Here is a 16583-nt window from a genome sequence, read left to right as displayed (position 1 = left end):
CCTTGACTGCATTGTGTTCCTTCCCATCTCAATGGACATGTGCAGTTAAAAGCATTCTGCTGATTGTCGCATGTACCACCATTTATGCAGGGGTTGCTTGCACATTCATCGATATCTGAAAGCAAAACGGGAGAGAACCAAAATGGTTATTTCAATCAAATAGACATTCTTTAGATGTTGTCTTAATCCCAATGTAAATTTTAAAGAATAAATATACTGCAATTCATGAACGAGCTTGGAGCACAACAAACCCTGTTATAGAAATCTTGCTAACCAGGAACAGATAAAAAGCCTACCTTCTAAGACACAAACAAAATTACATTATATTGTGAGGTGCCCCAGTAATATTTTGCTAAGCAGTGAGCAATGTTTTTGGCTTAACGTTTATGTTTTTGAAATTTGTTTTAAGTAAAGTAAAAGTCTGTTCCGATTAAGCTTGGGCGGTTCCAGAAATTTGGGTCTCGGTTCCGGTTCCAAAAAAAAGCTCGGTTCTGAGATATACCCGGTTCCAATTCAATATAAAACATAAGCCGCCCGTCCCGAGCTCACACACACACACAATTGAGCCGATCTATTTTAACTGAAAATAACCAAGTTAATCAGACATCGGTCCGGAGCTCACACACACATACACGCAATTGGAGCCGATCTATTTTTAACGAAAAATTTATATCAGAATACCCACCAAGTCAATCAGACATCGTGCCACCGAGAACCTATTCTCCATGCATTTATACAAGTCTTTGAATTGGCCGGCAGCAGTACGTCCGTAGTGCAGTACGCCCGTAGTGCAGTACGCCCGTAGTGCAGTACGCCCGTAGTGCAGTACGCCCGTAGTGCAGTACGCCCGTAGTGCAGTACGCCCGTAGTGCAGTTCGCCCGTAGTGCAGTACGCCCGTAGTGCAGTACGCCCGTAGTGCAGTACGCCCGGCCCGTAGTGCAGTACGCCCGTAGTGCAGTACGCCCGTAGTGCAGTACGTCCGTAGTGCATGCAGTGTGTCGTCTCTGTACATAGAAGTGTACATGCCTGTACATGCATACAGTACTGTGTTTTGTGCATGGGACAAGCTTTTATGAATATGGATATATCGGCAGCCAATCACAACGTGCTGTCTGGTTGGACTTTGGACTCTGTATATCTCAGCATATGCCTATGCATCATCTGTGCACTGTGTGTTGTATAATAATGCAGCCACATGTGATAGTTGATGCTCATGTCGGCTGGAAGCCTTTGCACAGAGTCTTTTATAATTGGGACTCGGTCTTTTGAAATCGGAACCGACAAAAGCGGGTACCCGGTTCCACAGAAGAGTGGAACCGCCGGTCCGGTTTTCAATTTGGAACCGGGTAGAACCGGGTAACCGAAGGAACCGCCCAAGCTTAGTTCCGATATGGCTCATCAGGCTGGTGTTGATATCTGGTTTCATCAATGACATTAAACGCCTGACAATATTTCTATTTCACTAGAAAGGATGCCAGTCCATCGCAGGTTACTCACCAGCTGTTACCTGTACCCCTTTGTAATCCTGGCCGGATAAAGGCCTTGCTAATGAACACAAGTGTCCCGCCCGACCAGGCCAGAGTTCGCACCACATTCTGTAAATTACAGAACTTTAGTCCACCGCCCTAGAGCGCTCGACTATGACACCCTACAAGTTTTGACATTTGACCCAAACAAACTTTGGATGGGCCTAACTGACATTTTTTCAAGAAAACTTTACTCCCATGGGTAAAATAATCAGTAACACCATGAACAAAAACAAGAGAATGATTAGATTAATATTTCACAGAATTGAATTTTCAATTAAAAAACAATTTCTCTCACCTTCTGTACAATTGAAACCTGTCCAACCAGGAAAGCAGGAGCAGTTGTAGCTGTCGAGCAAGTCATTGCAGTCACCATTGATGCACGGGAAATCCAAAACTATACACTCGTTGATGTCTTCATAAACAAATAAAAGGTATTTTTACCATTAAATATGTTTCTGTTAAGTCTGTGTTTCTTTAATTTTTTAACAGACGGCAGAATAAGGAAATCAGCTGGATTCATGCTAAAAAGATGTGTGACTGGGGTGGATTTCACAAATAGTTTAGACTAATGTTATCACACGTTGAGAAGGGCAACTTATAAATCAGGATCAACACCAATGTCGGACACGTATCTTCACTTACTGTCTTTTATGTTCCTAATCAAATATAAAGCAATTCACTGTAGTGGTATAAAAAACGTGGTTTCAATTATTTCATTTATGTCTGAAAAAATGTTTTAAAAACATGAACAAATCTGTTCAAGAAAAAGGTTGACGTTTCTATTTTACACAAAGCCCAAGAACATCGTTAGTCTCCAATTACACTTAATAACACTAGCAATTATTTGGTAATGCAACTTACTTATTCTTGTCCAGTACAATTTACAAAAACTCACCTAATTCACAGAGGTCACCGGCCCATCCAGCATCACACGTACACGTGAAGAACTCAGTCTCCGTGCCAAACTTATTGGAGCATATGCCATTTTGACATGGACTACTTAGACAAGGGCCAGTTTCTAGAAACAATAAACACACAAAAAACAAGTTTTGAAAAATTCAAATTTAGAGGCCTGCAAAACTCAGACAACCCATCACTACATATAGTGGTATTTCTACATCTAGAAGTGTTTCAAGTTAATAAAAAATAATAACAATAAACATTTTTGTATCACACCACCACTTTTTCATTCGATATTAAGCCATTATATACATTCGGAACAGAAAGAAGAAAAAAAAGTTCACAGATTTACAAATAACTTACACGGTGTACTGAAGGCAATAGTGAAAGACTTCTCTTGAAATATTATTCCATGAAACGCTTTACTTTTTGAGAAAACATTAAAACAATTATTATTTCTCGATATCGAGAATTAGGCCCTACGGATATAATTTAAACACATGTCATGACACGGCGAAACTGCAGAAACAAGGGTGGGTTTTCTCGTTATTTGGTCCCAACTCATATAACCGATTGAGCCTAAATTTTCACAGGTTTGTGGGCCTTTGGACAATACTGTTTACCGAAAGTGTATAATGGCTTTAAATAATATACAGTATCTAATTTACATGTACATGTACATGTACCTCAATGAAATATCCCTTTTTGTAAAAAAAAAAAAAAAAGGGGCAGCAGAATATGGAAAGTTATCCCTTCAAGTAGGCTATTTCAGTTCAGTCATAGATACTACCATGGAGGTAGGAATACCTCCATGATACTACTAGTTGCAGTACTTTGCTTCTACCTGATACTCGGCAATGTCCGTAAGTCAGGATATAATGCCAAGGAAAAAACTAAATGTGCATGCGCAGCCTGGGCACCTCTACAGTGCCAATTAACTGAATTTACAAGGTGCACGTAAAAAAAGGGATTACATGTAACTGCCACTACAACTTCATGTTGGTGAGGATAAGGTGCTTCCAGGAAGGGTGTTCCACCAGGCGACTGCACGAGGAAAGAGTAGGTACTTGTTGTAAAGCTGGATACAAGAAACAGTGGGTTGGTTAGTCTTGGTGCAAGACGTTTCTCGTTCCCTTTTCACGCACACTGCGGCCAATTCACCGACAGCGCGCGCACCGACTCACCTGACTTATAGTCCACTCACCGCCGGAGAAACGTCTTGGTCCGTGTGCATGTTTGAGTTATGTGACCTCACATACATATTCAACGTGTGGGTCAACAAAATACTACGCAGGCGCACAACTGAAAACAGACAAGCGGGCCAGCCTGGTAACTTGCATGCACCCGACGTGTCGAGAAAAAAAAGCCTCACTGCATCATGCTACGGCAGGAACCCGGGGAAATACACACCATGTTCGTTTTGTGGCGCATGCAAAGGCGATCACTGATCTTTATGTTATTATTAATTAGAGATCAGCGGTTGCGATCGATTGTTAGAGGGAAGAAATTGTCAGTCAATGAAAAAATACTATAACAATATTGCTGACCGCATCGGCAAGACTCGAGGAGTCGAGTGTTTTATTTGCAGATGAGAGAACTTGTAACTTGTATGGGTATATTTGCACATTATTTCGAAAATAAAGAAAGATATCCTGCATGGCTATCGGCACTTAATTATAAAGCACAGTTGATCACAATCGTTCGCCAAAATTGTCCTCCATTACATGTCACGTCTAATTGTGGCCAAGTGCGTGGGCAAAGGATATGTCTGACATGTACATGTACCTTCTTGTACACATGCACACAGTACACAACCGAATGCCAACGTGGTGTTGTGGCTGGGCTTCTTATCTTCGCGAAGACGTGTCAAATTACTCATAGGCTTAGATATTTAATGGTGGTCGACCACCGGTTGATTTTGACCAAGCTGTGTGAGTATGATACGGAAGTTTCGGATGTAGTGTTTAGTTTTTTCTGCATAAAAAGTACTTTCAGGCACTGTGACCCTATAATTATTTGTACCTACAAAGTTACCCTTTGGACTAAGACTAAAAATGCCAGAAAATCCCATGTTCGTGTACATCGATCTATTTTTGTTAGCTCTGTTGCTAAACATCCTCGTTCTTAACATTTTAAGATTCCATTCCCCTCAATTAATTGCACTTACAAAAATTCTCAAAATCTTCCCCAAAAACGTATTTTAGGGCAAACTAAAATTCGCACATCGTTCTACAGCAATCATGTTTACAAAACTTAAAAGACGAACGTAAATGTACAAGCCCTACACACCAACTAACATTCGAGGAAGCCTGGCTGTTTCTGGTTGCGTTGCACCGAAGACGTACAGATACCAGACTGTGGGAAATTATGCTGATACTGCTACGTCAGAGTTATGCAGGCCTAGCGCAGCACGGAATGATTGGAATGTGCTCGGAATTTCCCGAGCGATCAGCAAACGGACCAAGACGTTTCTCCGGGGCGGTGAGTGGACTATAAGTCAGGTGAGTCGGTGCGCGCGCTGTCGGTGAATTGGCCGCGGTGTGCGTGAAAAGGGAACGAGAAACGTCTTGCACCAAGACTATGGGTTGGTACTTATATAGGTGGTAAGATCTCAAGGATAAAGGAGCCATGGGAGTGAGGTATATGTCAGGAATACTGCAATGATCTTGCGCTGGATTTTGTCCATTAAAGAAGAAGACTATCTTTTCGTCTTTCTCGGACGAATCTCGCTGCTTTTGGGTGGCACGGTTGGCTTGTGCGAAAAGCGCTCGCCTCTCACCAAGGTGACCCCGGTTCGATTCCCGGTCGGGGCCACATGCGAGTTGAGTTGTGTGCTGGTTCTCTGCTGTGCCACGAGGGTTTTCCAGACTATCCCGTTTTCCTCCCTCAGGAAAAAATCAAACACTTTCGATCTTGGCTGTGCTCCGTGGTCATAATGGGTTGATGTGGCTGGCAGCTGAATGCGCCCTTGCATGCCTGCTTCTCGAACACGTTGTAGCCGCGTCCTTCGCAATTCAGCTCTTAGCTGCGAGTAAGGACATGAACTGAAGGATGATTAGCCCCCTAAATTATTATATTATTATTATTATTATTAGACGGTATACGTTTTTGATCCTGGAGATGTCCTTTTTGTTTTTGTATATGAGTTCAATACTGTACATTTGTACATTAGTACGTAGTACAGTACACTACCATCGAGTCATACTATGTGGTTCAACTTCCTTAACAGCTACATACATGTACTGTAAGTATCTGTAGAATATTGCAACAAACTCCTCACAGCCACAGGATAAAGTAACATACATGTATGTATCGATACATTTCAATTTTGGATGTTATCAATTATTGGGAAAAGTTTCCGTATGGCGCCACCACTTTTTCATTCGAAATAAAATAATATAGTATCTAATTTACCTGATTGATATATCCCTTTTTGTAAAAATGAGTGAAAAAGTGGTGGCGCCATACAGAAAGTTATCCAATTATTGTTAAACAGATTGATAATAAATAGGCCAACCTATCTCATCGTAACAACAACCATGGGTCGCACTAAATACCGACAACTCACGACCCCTCACGACAACTCACGACAACAATTTTTAAGGAAAAGTTTCCGTATGGCGCCACCACTTTTTCATTCGATATAAAATAATATAGGAACTTATTTACCTGATTGATATATCCCTTTTTGTAAAAATGAGTGAAAAAGTGGTGGCGCCATACGGAAAGTTATCCATTTTTAAATGCACAGAACATTTGAACGTAGTCAACCGGTAAATATATGCACAAGTGTCATATGCACCCAAATCTCTTTCAAACTGTTGAAAATTTTTATTTTTAAGTGTACAAAAAGTGTTTTTTACACCGAATTTAGTAACGAACGGAAATATCCGCCATGTTGTCTTTCAACGTACTTGGACGATTCCATTACACCGCAGGGGTGATACAATGTGCAAGATAATTATTTACTATATTATGAGCCTCTCATAGTCCCCATAGAGTTTTAAAAAATATTATATTTAAATCTTCCACTTTTATTGAATTACAGAGTGTATAGCAGCTAAAACCAAAAAGAAAACAATACAACTCAGCCCTCAGAAATTACCCATGCCCCCTGAGGTGTAATAGAATCGTCCACGTACGTCGAAAGACAACATGGCGAATATTTCCGTTTGCTACTAAATTCGGGGTAAAAAACACAGTTAAAGAACAACATTTTCAACAGTTTAAAAGTGGTTTAGATGCATATGACTCTTGTGCATATATAATATAGTTAACGGTTGACTTATGTTCAAATGTGTTGTTTAAGTGCATTTAAAAATTGTTGTCGTGAGTTGTCGTGAGGTGTCATGAGTTGTCGGTATTTAGTGCGACCGACAACCATCAACAACTGACAACGTGAGGCCGATCAAGAGGCTATTCAATGCAATACCCTATTCAATTTAATAATAGCAGCTCACTCAGCAGTGCTCACCGTGTATGCTCAGTGAGTCTAGCCAAGGTTGGACTCCTCCGTTGCGTACAATGCGACGGACAGCAGTCGTGGCAATGACTGACGTCCTCGAACATGTCGAACGTACTACCACTACCAGGAGACTAGCTTAGCTATAGGGGCTAGTATTTAGTAAACATGGTAAAAAGAGTCATACCAGCTAGCGTGGCTTCCGGCCGGAGTTGAGCTGTTTTTCATCTAGTTAATTTTGTTTTCCCGGGAAAGGAAATTATGCAGACGGGTTCGTAAAACATCTTCTCATTTTTACCTTCACGCGTTCAAACAACTCACTGACACCACTGACACACTGATGACTGCATTCTGCCACCACTGACTGTTTTTGTTTTTTACGCCACGCGTGCGTGGAGGAATCTACAATACAGTGCGCCACCAAGAGGTGGCATAGTATAGGTCATTGTTAAAAGAGAACTTATGACCCGGCCATAGAGCTCTATGGACCCGGCGCTCATCATCTGTGTGAAAACTAACTTATTAACAGTACATTGGGTGAAGATTAAGAGCAAACCAGTTTTTTTTTAATACAAATACAAATTTACCATAATAATTAATTTTCACATAATATGGGCTTACTGATAAGTTGTAAAGGTTTTTTTTCACCTTTTAAAGTCACCTGGAAACATAATTTGTTTTTCAATCATTAGAGTATAAATTATGTTTCTGAACAATAAAATAATTTTTGAAGTAATTGTTTTGTAACGATTTATAAGTTTAAAAAATAAATAAAGTCGTGTGGGGGTGACTCCGCCTACCCCTTTTGTGACGTCAATCGAGGCAGACTTTGCCTCGATCGAACATGGAACACACGTGCGTGCAAGCATGTCCTAGTCGTGAGTTTGTACGTTTCGAAAAAGGTTTGTATCTTGCATTTTCCGGCAATGTCGACCAGGTGTAGTGCTGCTGGTTGCAGCAAAACAACTAAAGATATGGGGTCAGTAAAGTGGTCCGGTCCGACGTCTTTTCCAGCGCTGTGCAACAAACACATCGAGCCGACGTGCTTCGAGAATCGGAATACACTACACTTTTTTTTTGAAGAGAAAAGTTCTTTTCTAAAACATGACACCATCCCAAAAATGTTGCCAGCTAGTGGGGAAGTTGAAGAAGGTACCTGCAAGACGTGACGAAAAAATTGGTATTGTTTCAACTTTGAGGGCATGTTTTTAGCTTGCGCCATCCAAGCGTCACTATCTTGTGTGGGCACTGCATGCGATTCATCGCGCCTCGATTGACGTCAGAGTGTCCACATACGGGAATTAGTCATTACAAAAGGTTTAGCGTAAAAATAATAATGGGTAGGCCCGCCCCCCTGTTAGGCCTACAAATATCGACATATTTTGATGTAAAAGCTGTCTTGATTAATTTGATTCATTTCCCGTAATGTTTTTGTTCATGAAATTTTGAAACATCCCGGTTGATGACGGTATTTTCCAAGGTTTTTTTTAAGTTGAGAACATGGTTCCCGCCAAAGGGGCCTTTTAGGCATAGGCATCTCGATTGCATGCCAAGATCACACAGGCGGGGGATTTACAATAGGTGTAGACATGTTTATTACCCAACGTACTAATAAGACACGTGTGTGGGGCTACGGTCTTTTTCTATTGTATGGCACATTTAAAGGAAACATGAGCACATTGCGCTTACGGCCAAGACGGAGTGGATTGATACGAGTATAAGCAACACAAAAGGAAGATTACTTGTCAACATACCAATTGAAGGATAATACGGGCTTCAATACAACTTTCTCTACCAGAAAGTGCCTATATAGATACACATTTTCAAAAAGAATGTCTGGTCAAGTAAAAATCGTCCAGTCGAAAATTAATTGCAAACTTAACTTACCTTCTTCACAGTTTGTTCCATCATATCCCGGTGCACAGACGCACAGGTATTGAGCTACACGGTCCACACATGTTGCTCCGTTCAGGCAGGGATTGGAGCTGCACTCGTTGGTAGCTGTAGTAATATCGTAAAGGGATAAAATACATTAGCAATTATATTTTTTACTTTAGGTGTTCCTATTTTCACTCAATTGAAGTTCAATTTTAGGAGTTAGGCATTGGCCCATAATGCATGGTGACTTTACAACATGTAGCTAGCTATACACTTGTCCTTTTCTTAATGCGGCCATCAGGTGCGTATGTTGGTGCAGAAGTCCGGAAGTTTTACGGCAGCGAACACAAGTTGTGGTGTGCAATCCATGAACATAATTGTGGGGCTCTTTATGGATGTGTCAGTACCCAAATTCATAGAGCTGCTTCGCACAACGAAATATTATGGATACCAAAGTGATAAAAACAGCAACATGGAAACCTGTGGTGGTATCCTGCTCATGTTCACTTGGAAGAAACTTAATATTGGGCAATACATTATTTTGTCTGCTTAAAAAGCAGCTCGATGGTGATGGAAATCATCAAATCGGTGAACGGAAAAAATAGCTTTAAACAAAAACCATGCAAACATTTTTTTTGTTATTAGGCCTGTTGCAGGAAAAATCGGGGAAAATTCAATCACAATACTTACGTGTGTCGCAAAAAACTCCTTCATATCCCAATAAACAGTCACAAGTAGCGTTGCTGGCTCCGTCTATGCTTTCTATACAGAATCCGAAGGCACACTGCCACTCTTCACATGTTAAAATTGTTCCTAGATATGGACACACAAAAAAAACATTATATTTCTCAGATTTTAAAGGGCATGGATATTATTACGTTTGGTGTAGTTACTCTCTATTATGGTAAGAAGCCAGCTGCTGTTTATTAGCAACTTTTGATGGTATGATAGCACTTTCTATACTTTGTGGCTATGGAAAAAGATATCATTTTCTAAGCCCAACCATTTTGATCTGAGAGGTGTTTTTATAACTCTTCTCTGGTTGTGCATTTCAAATACAAAGTATTATTTCTGCACGTGGACATATCGCTCTGGATTTCGGCGATATCTCAAAACGCGAGCGCATTTCACATGTTATAGTTTTATTATACATCTACATTTATAACATAGAACATAATCGAACGGCTCAGAAATCAAAAGTATACCAATTTTGCCCTTTGTTTAACTAATTGCAATGGTTTGACTCACCATCGGTCAATAACTATAGGCCCTATAAATAAAGCAAATAATACAAGCGACCCCAAATAACGGATATTTATTCGCAACGGTGCTCTCGTCAATGGCTATTTTGTTATAATGACTTATTTCTCCACCACTGAGCACATACTAACATTACAAATCAGGGTACTTGTTAGCAATATAGTTACCAGAAACAAATAAATATAAGAAACTTGCTCGTTTGCTAAAATCAAACTTAGACAATTTGAAAGGTGCTGCTATAAAAATAAAAAGGGCTTCATTGACATAGGTTTGTAAGATTTCCCACATTGCTGCAGTCATGAGGGAAATCTTATTCTGTAAACAACAGAGAAACAAGGTAGAGAAAATACTAAAAAAGAGAAAAATACTAAATTTTCCAGCAACGGGACAAAGTTAAAGGCAACGTTAAAGGCCTTTTGCTTGTGGGTGCCAAAGCCTCCTCATTTCGGTGTGGGCATCCAACGTAGTGCTAACACGTGAAACTTTAGGCTCAATTGGTCATCCAGGTTGCAAACAAGAAATGAAAGAAAAAACCTTTTGTTGCATAAAAGCTGTATGATTTTGGAGAAAAAAACATTTCTTAAAAAGCCTTTATCAGATTTAACCAAGTTTGGTCTAAAACTACATAACTTCAAATTGGTCGTTTCTGTAGGCAATGTTTTTTAATATCAACAGCTCTCCCCAGTACACTTTTTTGTGATAATTTATTTTTGGAGCATTTGCTAAATGCTTACTTCCACTCTAACATAGCGGTGAAAATGGCAAAGTTGCTTCAAAGAAAACGTTGAATAATTCTTATAAAAGAAAAGTACACAAACTGGCTAGGTTTGCTTGGCTAGTTTGCTTTTTATAGCATTTGAAAGTGTGCTTATGCTAATCTGACGTTTCAACTTTGCCTATACGAGAGCCTAAAGTAAACTTATTATCGAGAGAGAGTGTTTGCAGATTTAACAAATACTGGACCATGCCGTCCACCTCAAAAGAAGTCAATACTCACGAGGGCATGGGTCGATCTCAGGACTACGTTCCTAGGACTCTTTAGGGGATGTTAAAAAAATTAAGGCACTGGCGGATGCGTTAGGTAATTGTCAAAGACAATTATTTGCACTTATATGTCTAACATAACAAACCTTGGGCTCAATTGAAAAGAATTGGCTCAATTGGTTACCGAATTTGCCCCCCAAAACAATGGTTAATTAAAAAAAAACCTTGTTCCATTACTTTGTGTGCTTTCAGCTGCACGATAAAAGGCTTAGCAGAAGTATATTATTATCGAGCCGTTTCTCACAATGTTTAATACTTTCAACAGCTTTCCATTTCCGTTACCAAGCAGGTTTTTATGCTTTCAATTATATTGAGTAGTACATAGTGTCTAGTGCCCTTTTAATGGCCTTAAAAAGTTCTTAATCAGGATGATTAAACTCGTCCTATTTCGAGATAAGAAAACTCTTTGTGAAATCCACCCATGAACGTGCAGATGACACAGAATGTTTAAAACTTTTTAAATGGTGTTTTTTCCTGGTAAGATGATTTATTTACCCCACGTGGTTGAGAGAGGGTTTCAGGGAGGTTTAAAGGAACACGTTGCCTTGGATCGGTCGAGTTGGTCTTTGAAAGCGTATGTAACCGTTTGTTATGTAATGCATTATGATTAGAAAGATATTTTGAAAGTAGAATATAATGATCCACACAAGTATCCCTCGAAATTGCGCTGTTTTCTTTTTACCTCGTCGACAAACACAGTCTGCCATTTATTGGCGTCAAATGTTTGACTCCCACAAATGGCCGATCGTGTTAGTTCGCAAAGTAAAAGGAAAACCACACAATTTCGAGGCAAATGTGTGTGGATCATTGTATTCTACTTTTAAACATCTTTCTAACCATATGCATTTATAACAAACGGTTACACACGCTTATCAAAGACCAACTCGACCGATCCAAGGCAACGTGTTCCTTTAAGATTCGTTAATAATTCTTCAGTCCGAGAAAAAAAAAAAACTTTTTGCAAATTTAGGGCTAAGCTCAGTTTGGTAAATACTCCAAATATTAAAGGCACTGGACAGTATTGGTAAATACTCAAAATATTGTAAGCATAAAAACTTACTTGGTAACAAGCAATGGAGAGCTGTTGATAGTACAAAACATTGTGAGAAACGGCTCCCTCCCCGAAGTAACGTAGTTTTCGAGAAAGAAGTAATTTTCCATGAATTTGATTTCGGACCCCAGAATTAGATTTTGAGGTCCCAAAATCAAGCATCTGAAAGCACACAACTTCGTGTGACAAGGGTGTATTTTCTTCCATTACTATCCCGCAACTTTGACGAACAATTGAGTTCAAATTTTCACAAGGCCTTTGACAGTGTCACCATAAAAAATCACTTGTAAGAAGCGCTGCTGTTATTGTTAAATTTTTAAAGAAACGATTCCCTTCTGTTTAGAGGGAGGGGGTAAAAAAAAATAATAATCTCAGAAAGGTTTCATGCGTGAAACATTTCTCAGTTTACATTTTCCAATAGACCTTATGCATTGACGTCATCCAGCCGCCATCTTTGAGGTCAAACGGTGACGAAACAATCGAAACGCACAAGATTGGCCAATGAACAACCTCCTTTTGACCTCAAGGCGAGGGCGCCGTACTGAAATGACGTCATGTGCATAAGGTATATAATTTATACGGATTATTCTTCCTGCGTGGACATAACCTCTCCAGATTGTTGGCGATATCTAAAAAAAGCTACGGCCATTTGAAATGAATAGTTCACAACATGTCAGTTTGATTGTATCTTCATTTATATAGGTTCAAAACAATCGACCTGTTCAAAAAAGAAAGCAGGTGACTTTTATTTTGAATTAAGGGGTCTGGCTCAATTAAGGGTCCAGGTCCAATTATTGGCGCGTCTTATTGGCGCGTCTTAGCCGAGCCGGAACAGTGCATCAGGCTTAAGCTCTCCCACTGAACCATGTATGTGAGTTTTGGGTTTCAATCATGGCACGTTGGCTTTTGTTTTTATCCCCCAAAAATTTTGAATCTGAAAAGCGTTACTGGCAGTTACTATCATTGGATTGTGTGTTCAAATATGGAATATTCGTCCTGCATACGGATGGACATAATCGCTCCGGGTTTTCGGCGATATGAAAACGCGACCACCATTTTGTTTAAGTAGGATTTGAAACTTTGCATGGTGGAACTACGATATAGAAAGCTTTGCGGTAACACCATGTAATGACTATCTCTAAAGAGTTAGGGTGGTTCTGAAAAGAACCGTTGGCAGCATGCAGCATCAGAGTCCAGTTTTCTCCAGAAGACGATCAGAGCATACTGATCCAAACGTCGAGTTGAAACCAACGGTTCTTTTCAGAACCACCCCAACTCTTTAGAGATATAGTCATTACATGGTGTTACCGCAAACCTTTCTATATACCATTTTGTTTGTCTTTTCATATAGGATCTATATAGGATCAACTCCAGGTGAGTTGTGAAAGTTTAAGGAATGGTCTTAGTATGCCCGATTTTAGCGACAAAGATGTAAAGCGCCTTGATCTTGTTAATATATTGGGCGATATAATATAAGTGTCAAGAACTATCACTGATTATCCCAAAGTACTGTATTTAAGATTTACAGAGTACATACATTTCATTTGAATGTGTATCGGTTGGTATTGAGCAAATACACAAAAAGAAAACCTTGATAATGCGTGGATGAAGCAAAAATAGCTTCAGACGCCCAGCGTTTAAGATCATGCTAGAAAGTGAAACGTTTAGCAAAGCATGTCAGCAGCCACATCCGGGGCGATTTGTGCAGACAATTATATCAAGGGTGTGTAAATAGATTTTGTGCGATATATAAGTGACATGAAGACTTGCAGAGTGCATACATTTTTCTTTTGTATAGGTTGCCATAATACTAATACGCGAAAACCCCCCAAACAAAACTTGATAATGCGGGGATGTGTGAATAAATTTTGAAGCATGGGGTCTTCAGGTCGGGCAAAATGGGCTGTATTGGTACGTTGTCCATAAGGCTGCCACACACTATGGCAGAGAACATGCGCTAAGTAACCTTGTCAAGTTGAATTGAGACAGCCAACCCACACAACAAACAGTTCTCTTTTCGAAGATGACGGTAAGGATTAGATCGGTATTGCAAGAAAAGATCCTCTACAATTTACCTTCAGTAAATATTTCATTATGTAACACCTTGTTGGTCAGTTATTGTTCTCGTGCGACCCGTTGGTTCCACAGAGGACACATCACGAAAAGGTCAACAATTTGTTGGCTTTGCTTTTTTGTTACACTTTGGGTGAGGCTCTCCGAACAATGTTGACTACTACAAGGCCGTTGCTGAAATCTTAAAACTGAATATATTCGACAGCGATATGTTGCTTTGCTATGGCTCAGAATGAAATAGATTGTGAAATCATTGTACTTGTCATTTGTATTCGAACTATTTAAATAATATAATATTCTTCAGTATAGAAGAATTGGCTTATGGCTGAAACCCTGAGCAACAGTTCATGTCCAGCTTTGGACTTAAAGGCAAGTTATTATCTGTGGTTTTGGAACCGTTCGATTGCTTTAATTCTATGTAGATGAATACAATCAATGAAACCAACATGTTCACATTTCATTTCAAAAGATGGTCGAGTATTTTACACTATTGCCATGAATCTGGAAGGGTTATGTCCGCGCAAGAATAATATTCCCAAATAAATACACAATCTGAGAAGCATTAACGAGGTAATTTTTGGGCATACATTGTTTTTTTTTATGTAGCGCCATTTCATTTAGATCACAGAATCCAAACCGTCTCTTAACATACTTCGAAGTGAAATGTTTCCGAAAATGCTTTTTATAGCAAAAGCTGCTTCTAACCAACGGTTTTTATTGGCATTAGTTTATTGGCCATGCGCTCTCTTTATGTCAATCGAGCAATCGGACTGGTTTTTCCTCCGTCCCTAAATAATAACAAAAACTGGACCGTGGAAGACACACGCAAAATTTCGCTATGATTTATATTGGCACAACAACATTTACACCCAAAATGACCCCGCGCGAGTTCTTGCCCTTCATTCCTTTGAATAGATCTCTCCCCTCAACTTACCTGAACTCTGAGAAGTCGCCTTATCAGCTAATCCAATCAAGACTAACACGAAAAGTAACTTCATCCAAGAAGTTATCAAAGCCATTGTCAAAAAGCTCAAATTTAAAACCAAAAATGGTATCTGTAGTGAATGGAGATCACCGAATCCACACCATTTCTTGTTTTTAATTGAAGCAATCCACCAAGAAATGCTATCGGCGGGGAAGCTCCTTGCTCCAGCCCCTGGCTCTCAACAAGGCAGAACTGAGAGTGTCATAGTTTTACCCAAACAGCCTCAGGCCAATGGCGCCACCGATGCTAAACCCTAAAACCCACCTCAAAGGTAAGAACAAACGTTACAGGTAAAGTAAACATATGCATTTTTATGTACAAGAGCCACAAAGTAAACAAGGGGGTTGTGTTTGAAGTTCCTCTAACAGGTCCAGGTTTCAACATTGAAAGTCTTTTAAGACGCTTATATTGACACAGCGACTGCTAAACCATTAAACGTAGGTGTGGTTTGTGCTTTAAAAACTAAGCCCTTGTATAGAAGAAATATAAATTTATGTTATGTGTGACCGGCCTTTTTTTCTGAAGTGGCTTTAACGATGTTTGTGAAGTAATTACGAATGGGGAACTTGATTATAAAACGATCACGAGAAGTTCTACATAAAGCTTATACACAATCAACTTCAATAACTCTAAACAACCAAAGTGTGGTTTTCAAAACTTCGTTCTGGGTTAGCATATAAAACCATGGTGGTGAAGATGATAATTTTGTTATGGTACTTACAGCATCACAAGACGCAATATCAGAATGTTTTGAAAGGCACCATAATAAACGGATTGTGTGAGATAAGAGTAGTTTTAATTTCTTTTTTCTTTGACTGATTTATGGTCAGGTTTTGATTTTAGATCATAGCAGTAATACAATTCGTCTTCAATAGCAACCTCCACGTTGCAAAGACTGGTATGATCCTTCGCCATTTGGTGCAATCATTGGAAATGGTGCGAGATCGGGTTATCCCTTGTCTATAAGTGTGTCACGCATTGTTGTCTTTTGTAACTAATTTTATTCTAGCCCGCACAAGCTTGTATAAGTTCACAACACCGACCTCAGTGGGATATGAATTTAAAAAGTTTAGCAGAATCGTGAACGAGCAGAGCAAAGCTTTGGAAGCACCAAAAACTATTTAAATCTAGGTTTCAAAATGACCGCGTCCAGAAGGTTGCGGCAATGTCACCCATAACTGCAGTAGCCATAGTCACTTGAACCAGACACGGCAAAAAATGTATGCCCAACCGTTGTGCATAAATTTTGACCTTTAATATTACTGGATTCACAAACCACAGCTACTTGTGCCTCTGCACCGTTCACCGAGTAACCCCTTACTTAACGTATGGGTTTTTCTATGAGCTTTGGGTTGTTGTAGACTTATAAAACCAACATCACTGCTCCCTTAAATAAGGAG

General features: G+C 39.6%; 1 protein-coding gene and 1 long non-coding RNA gene across 2 annotated transcripts; both read right to left on the bottom strand.

Annotated features, from left to right (window-relative positions):
* Positions 1-12: 12 nt before the first annotated feature.
* Positions 13-7269, bottom strand: LOC117290855. The gene is made up of 4 exons (XR_004519091.1): positions 7191-7269; positions 2426-2548; positions 1826-1942; positions 13-115 (listed from the first exon to the last, which is right to left on the bottom strand). It is a non-coding gene; the product is annotated as an uncharacterized LOC117290855 (long non-coding RNA).
* A 720-nt stretch (positions 7270-7989) lies between these two features.
* LOC117290452 (fibropellin-3-like) lies at positions 7990-15217 on the bottom strand. The gene is made up of 4 exons (XM_033771867.1): positions 15133-15217; positions 9461-9583; positions 8780-8893; positions 7990-8048 (listed from the first exon to the last, which is right to left on the bottom strand). Exons 1-4 carry the CDS (start codon positions 15215-15217, stop codon positions 7990-7992), a joined length of 381 nt encoding a protein of 126 aa, XP_033627758.1.
* Positions 15218-16583: the final 1366 nt, after the last annotated feature.

This window comes from Asterias rubens, chromosome 5 (assembly GCF_902459465.1).
Source record: "Asterias rubens chromosome 5, eAstRub1.3, whole genome shotgun sequence".
Classification (NCBI taxonomy): Eukaryota; Metazoa; Echinodermata; class Asteroidea; order Forcipulatida; family Asteriidae; genus Asterias; species Asterias rubens.
Note: the sequence above shows the minus strand (reverse complement) of the source record. Positions and strands in the feature narration are given on the sequence as shown.

Bases quoted from the DNA above. Each gene is read 5' to 3' on its own strand.
- LOC117290452 (XM_033771867.1), bottom strand. From the start codon at position 15,217: ATGGCTTTGATAACTTCTTGGATGAAGTTACTTTTCGTGTTAGTCTTG. The intron at 8,894-9,460 runs GTAAGTATTGTG...ATATTACTACAG, and splicing joins AGGAGTTTTTTGCGACACAC to CTACCAACGAGTGCAGCTCC. The intron at 8,049-8,779 runs GTAAGTTAAGTT...CACGTCTTGCAG, and splicing joins TGGAACAAACTGTGAAGAAG to GTACCTTCTTCAACTTCCCC.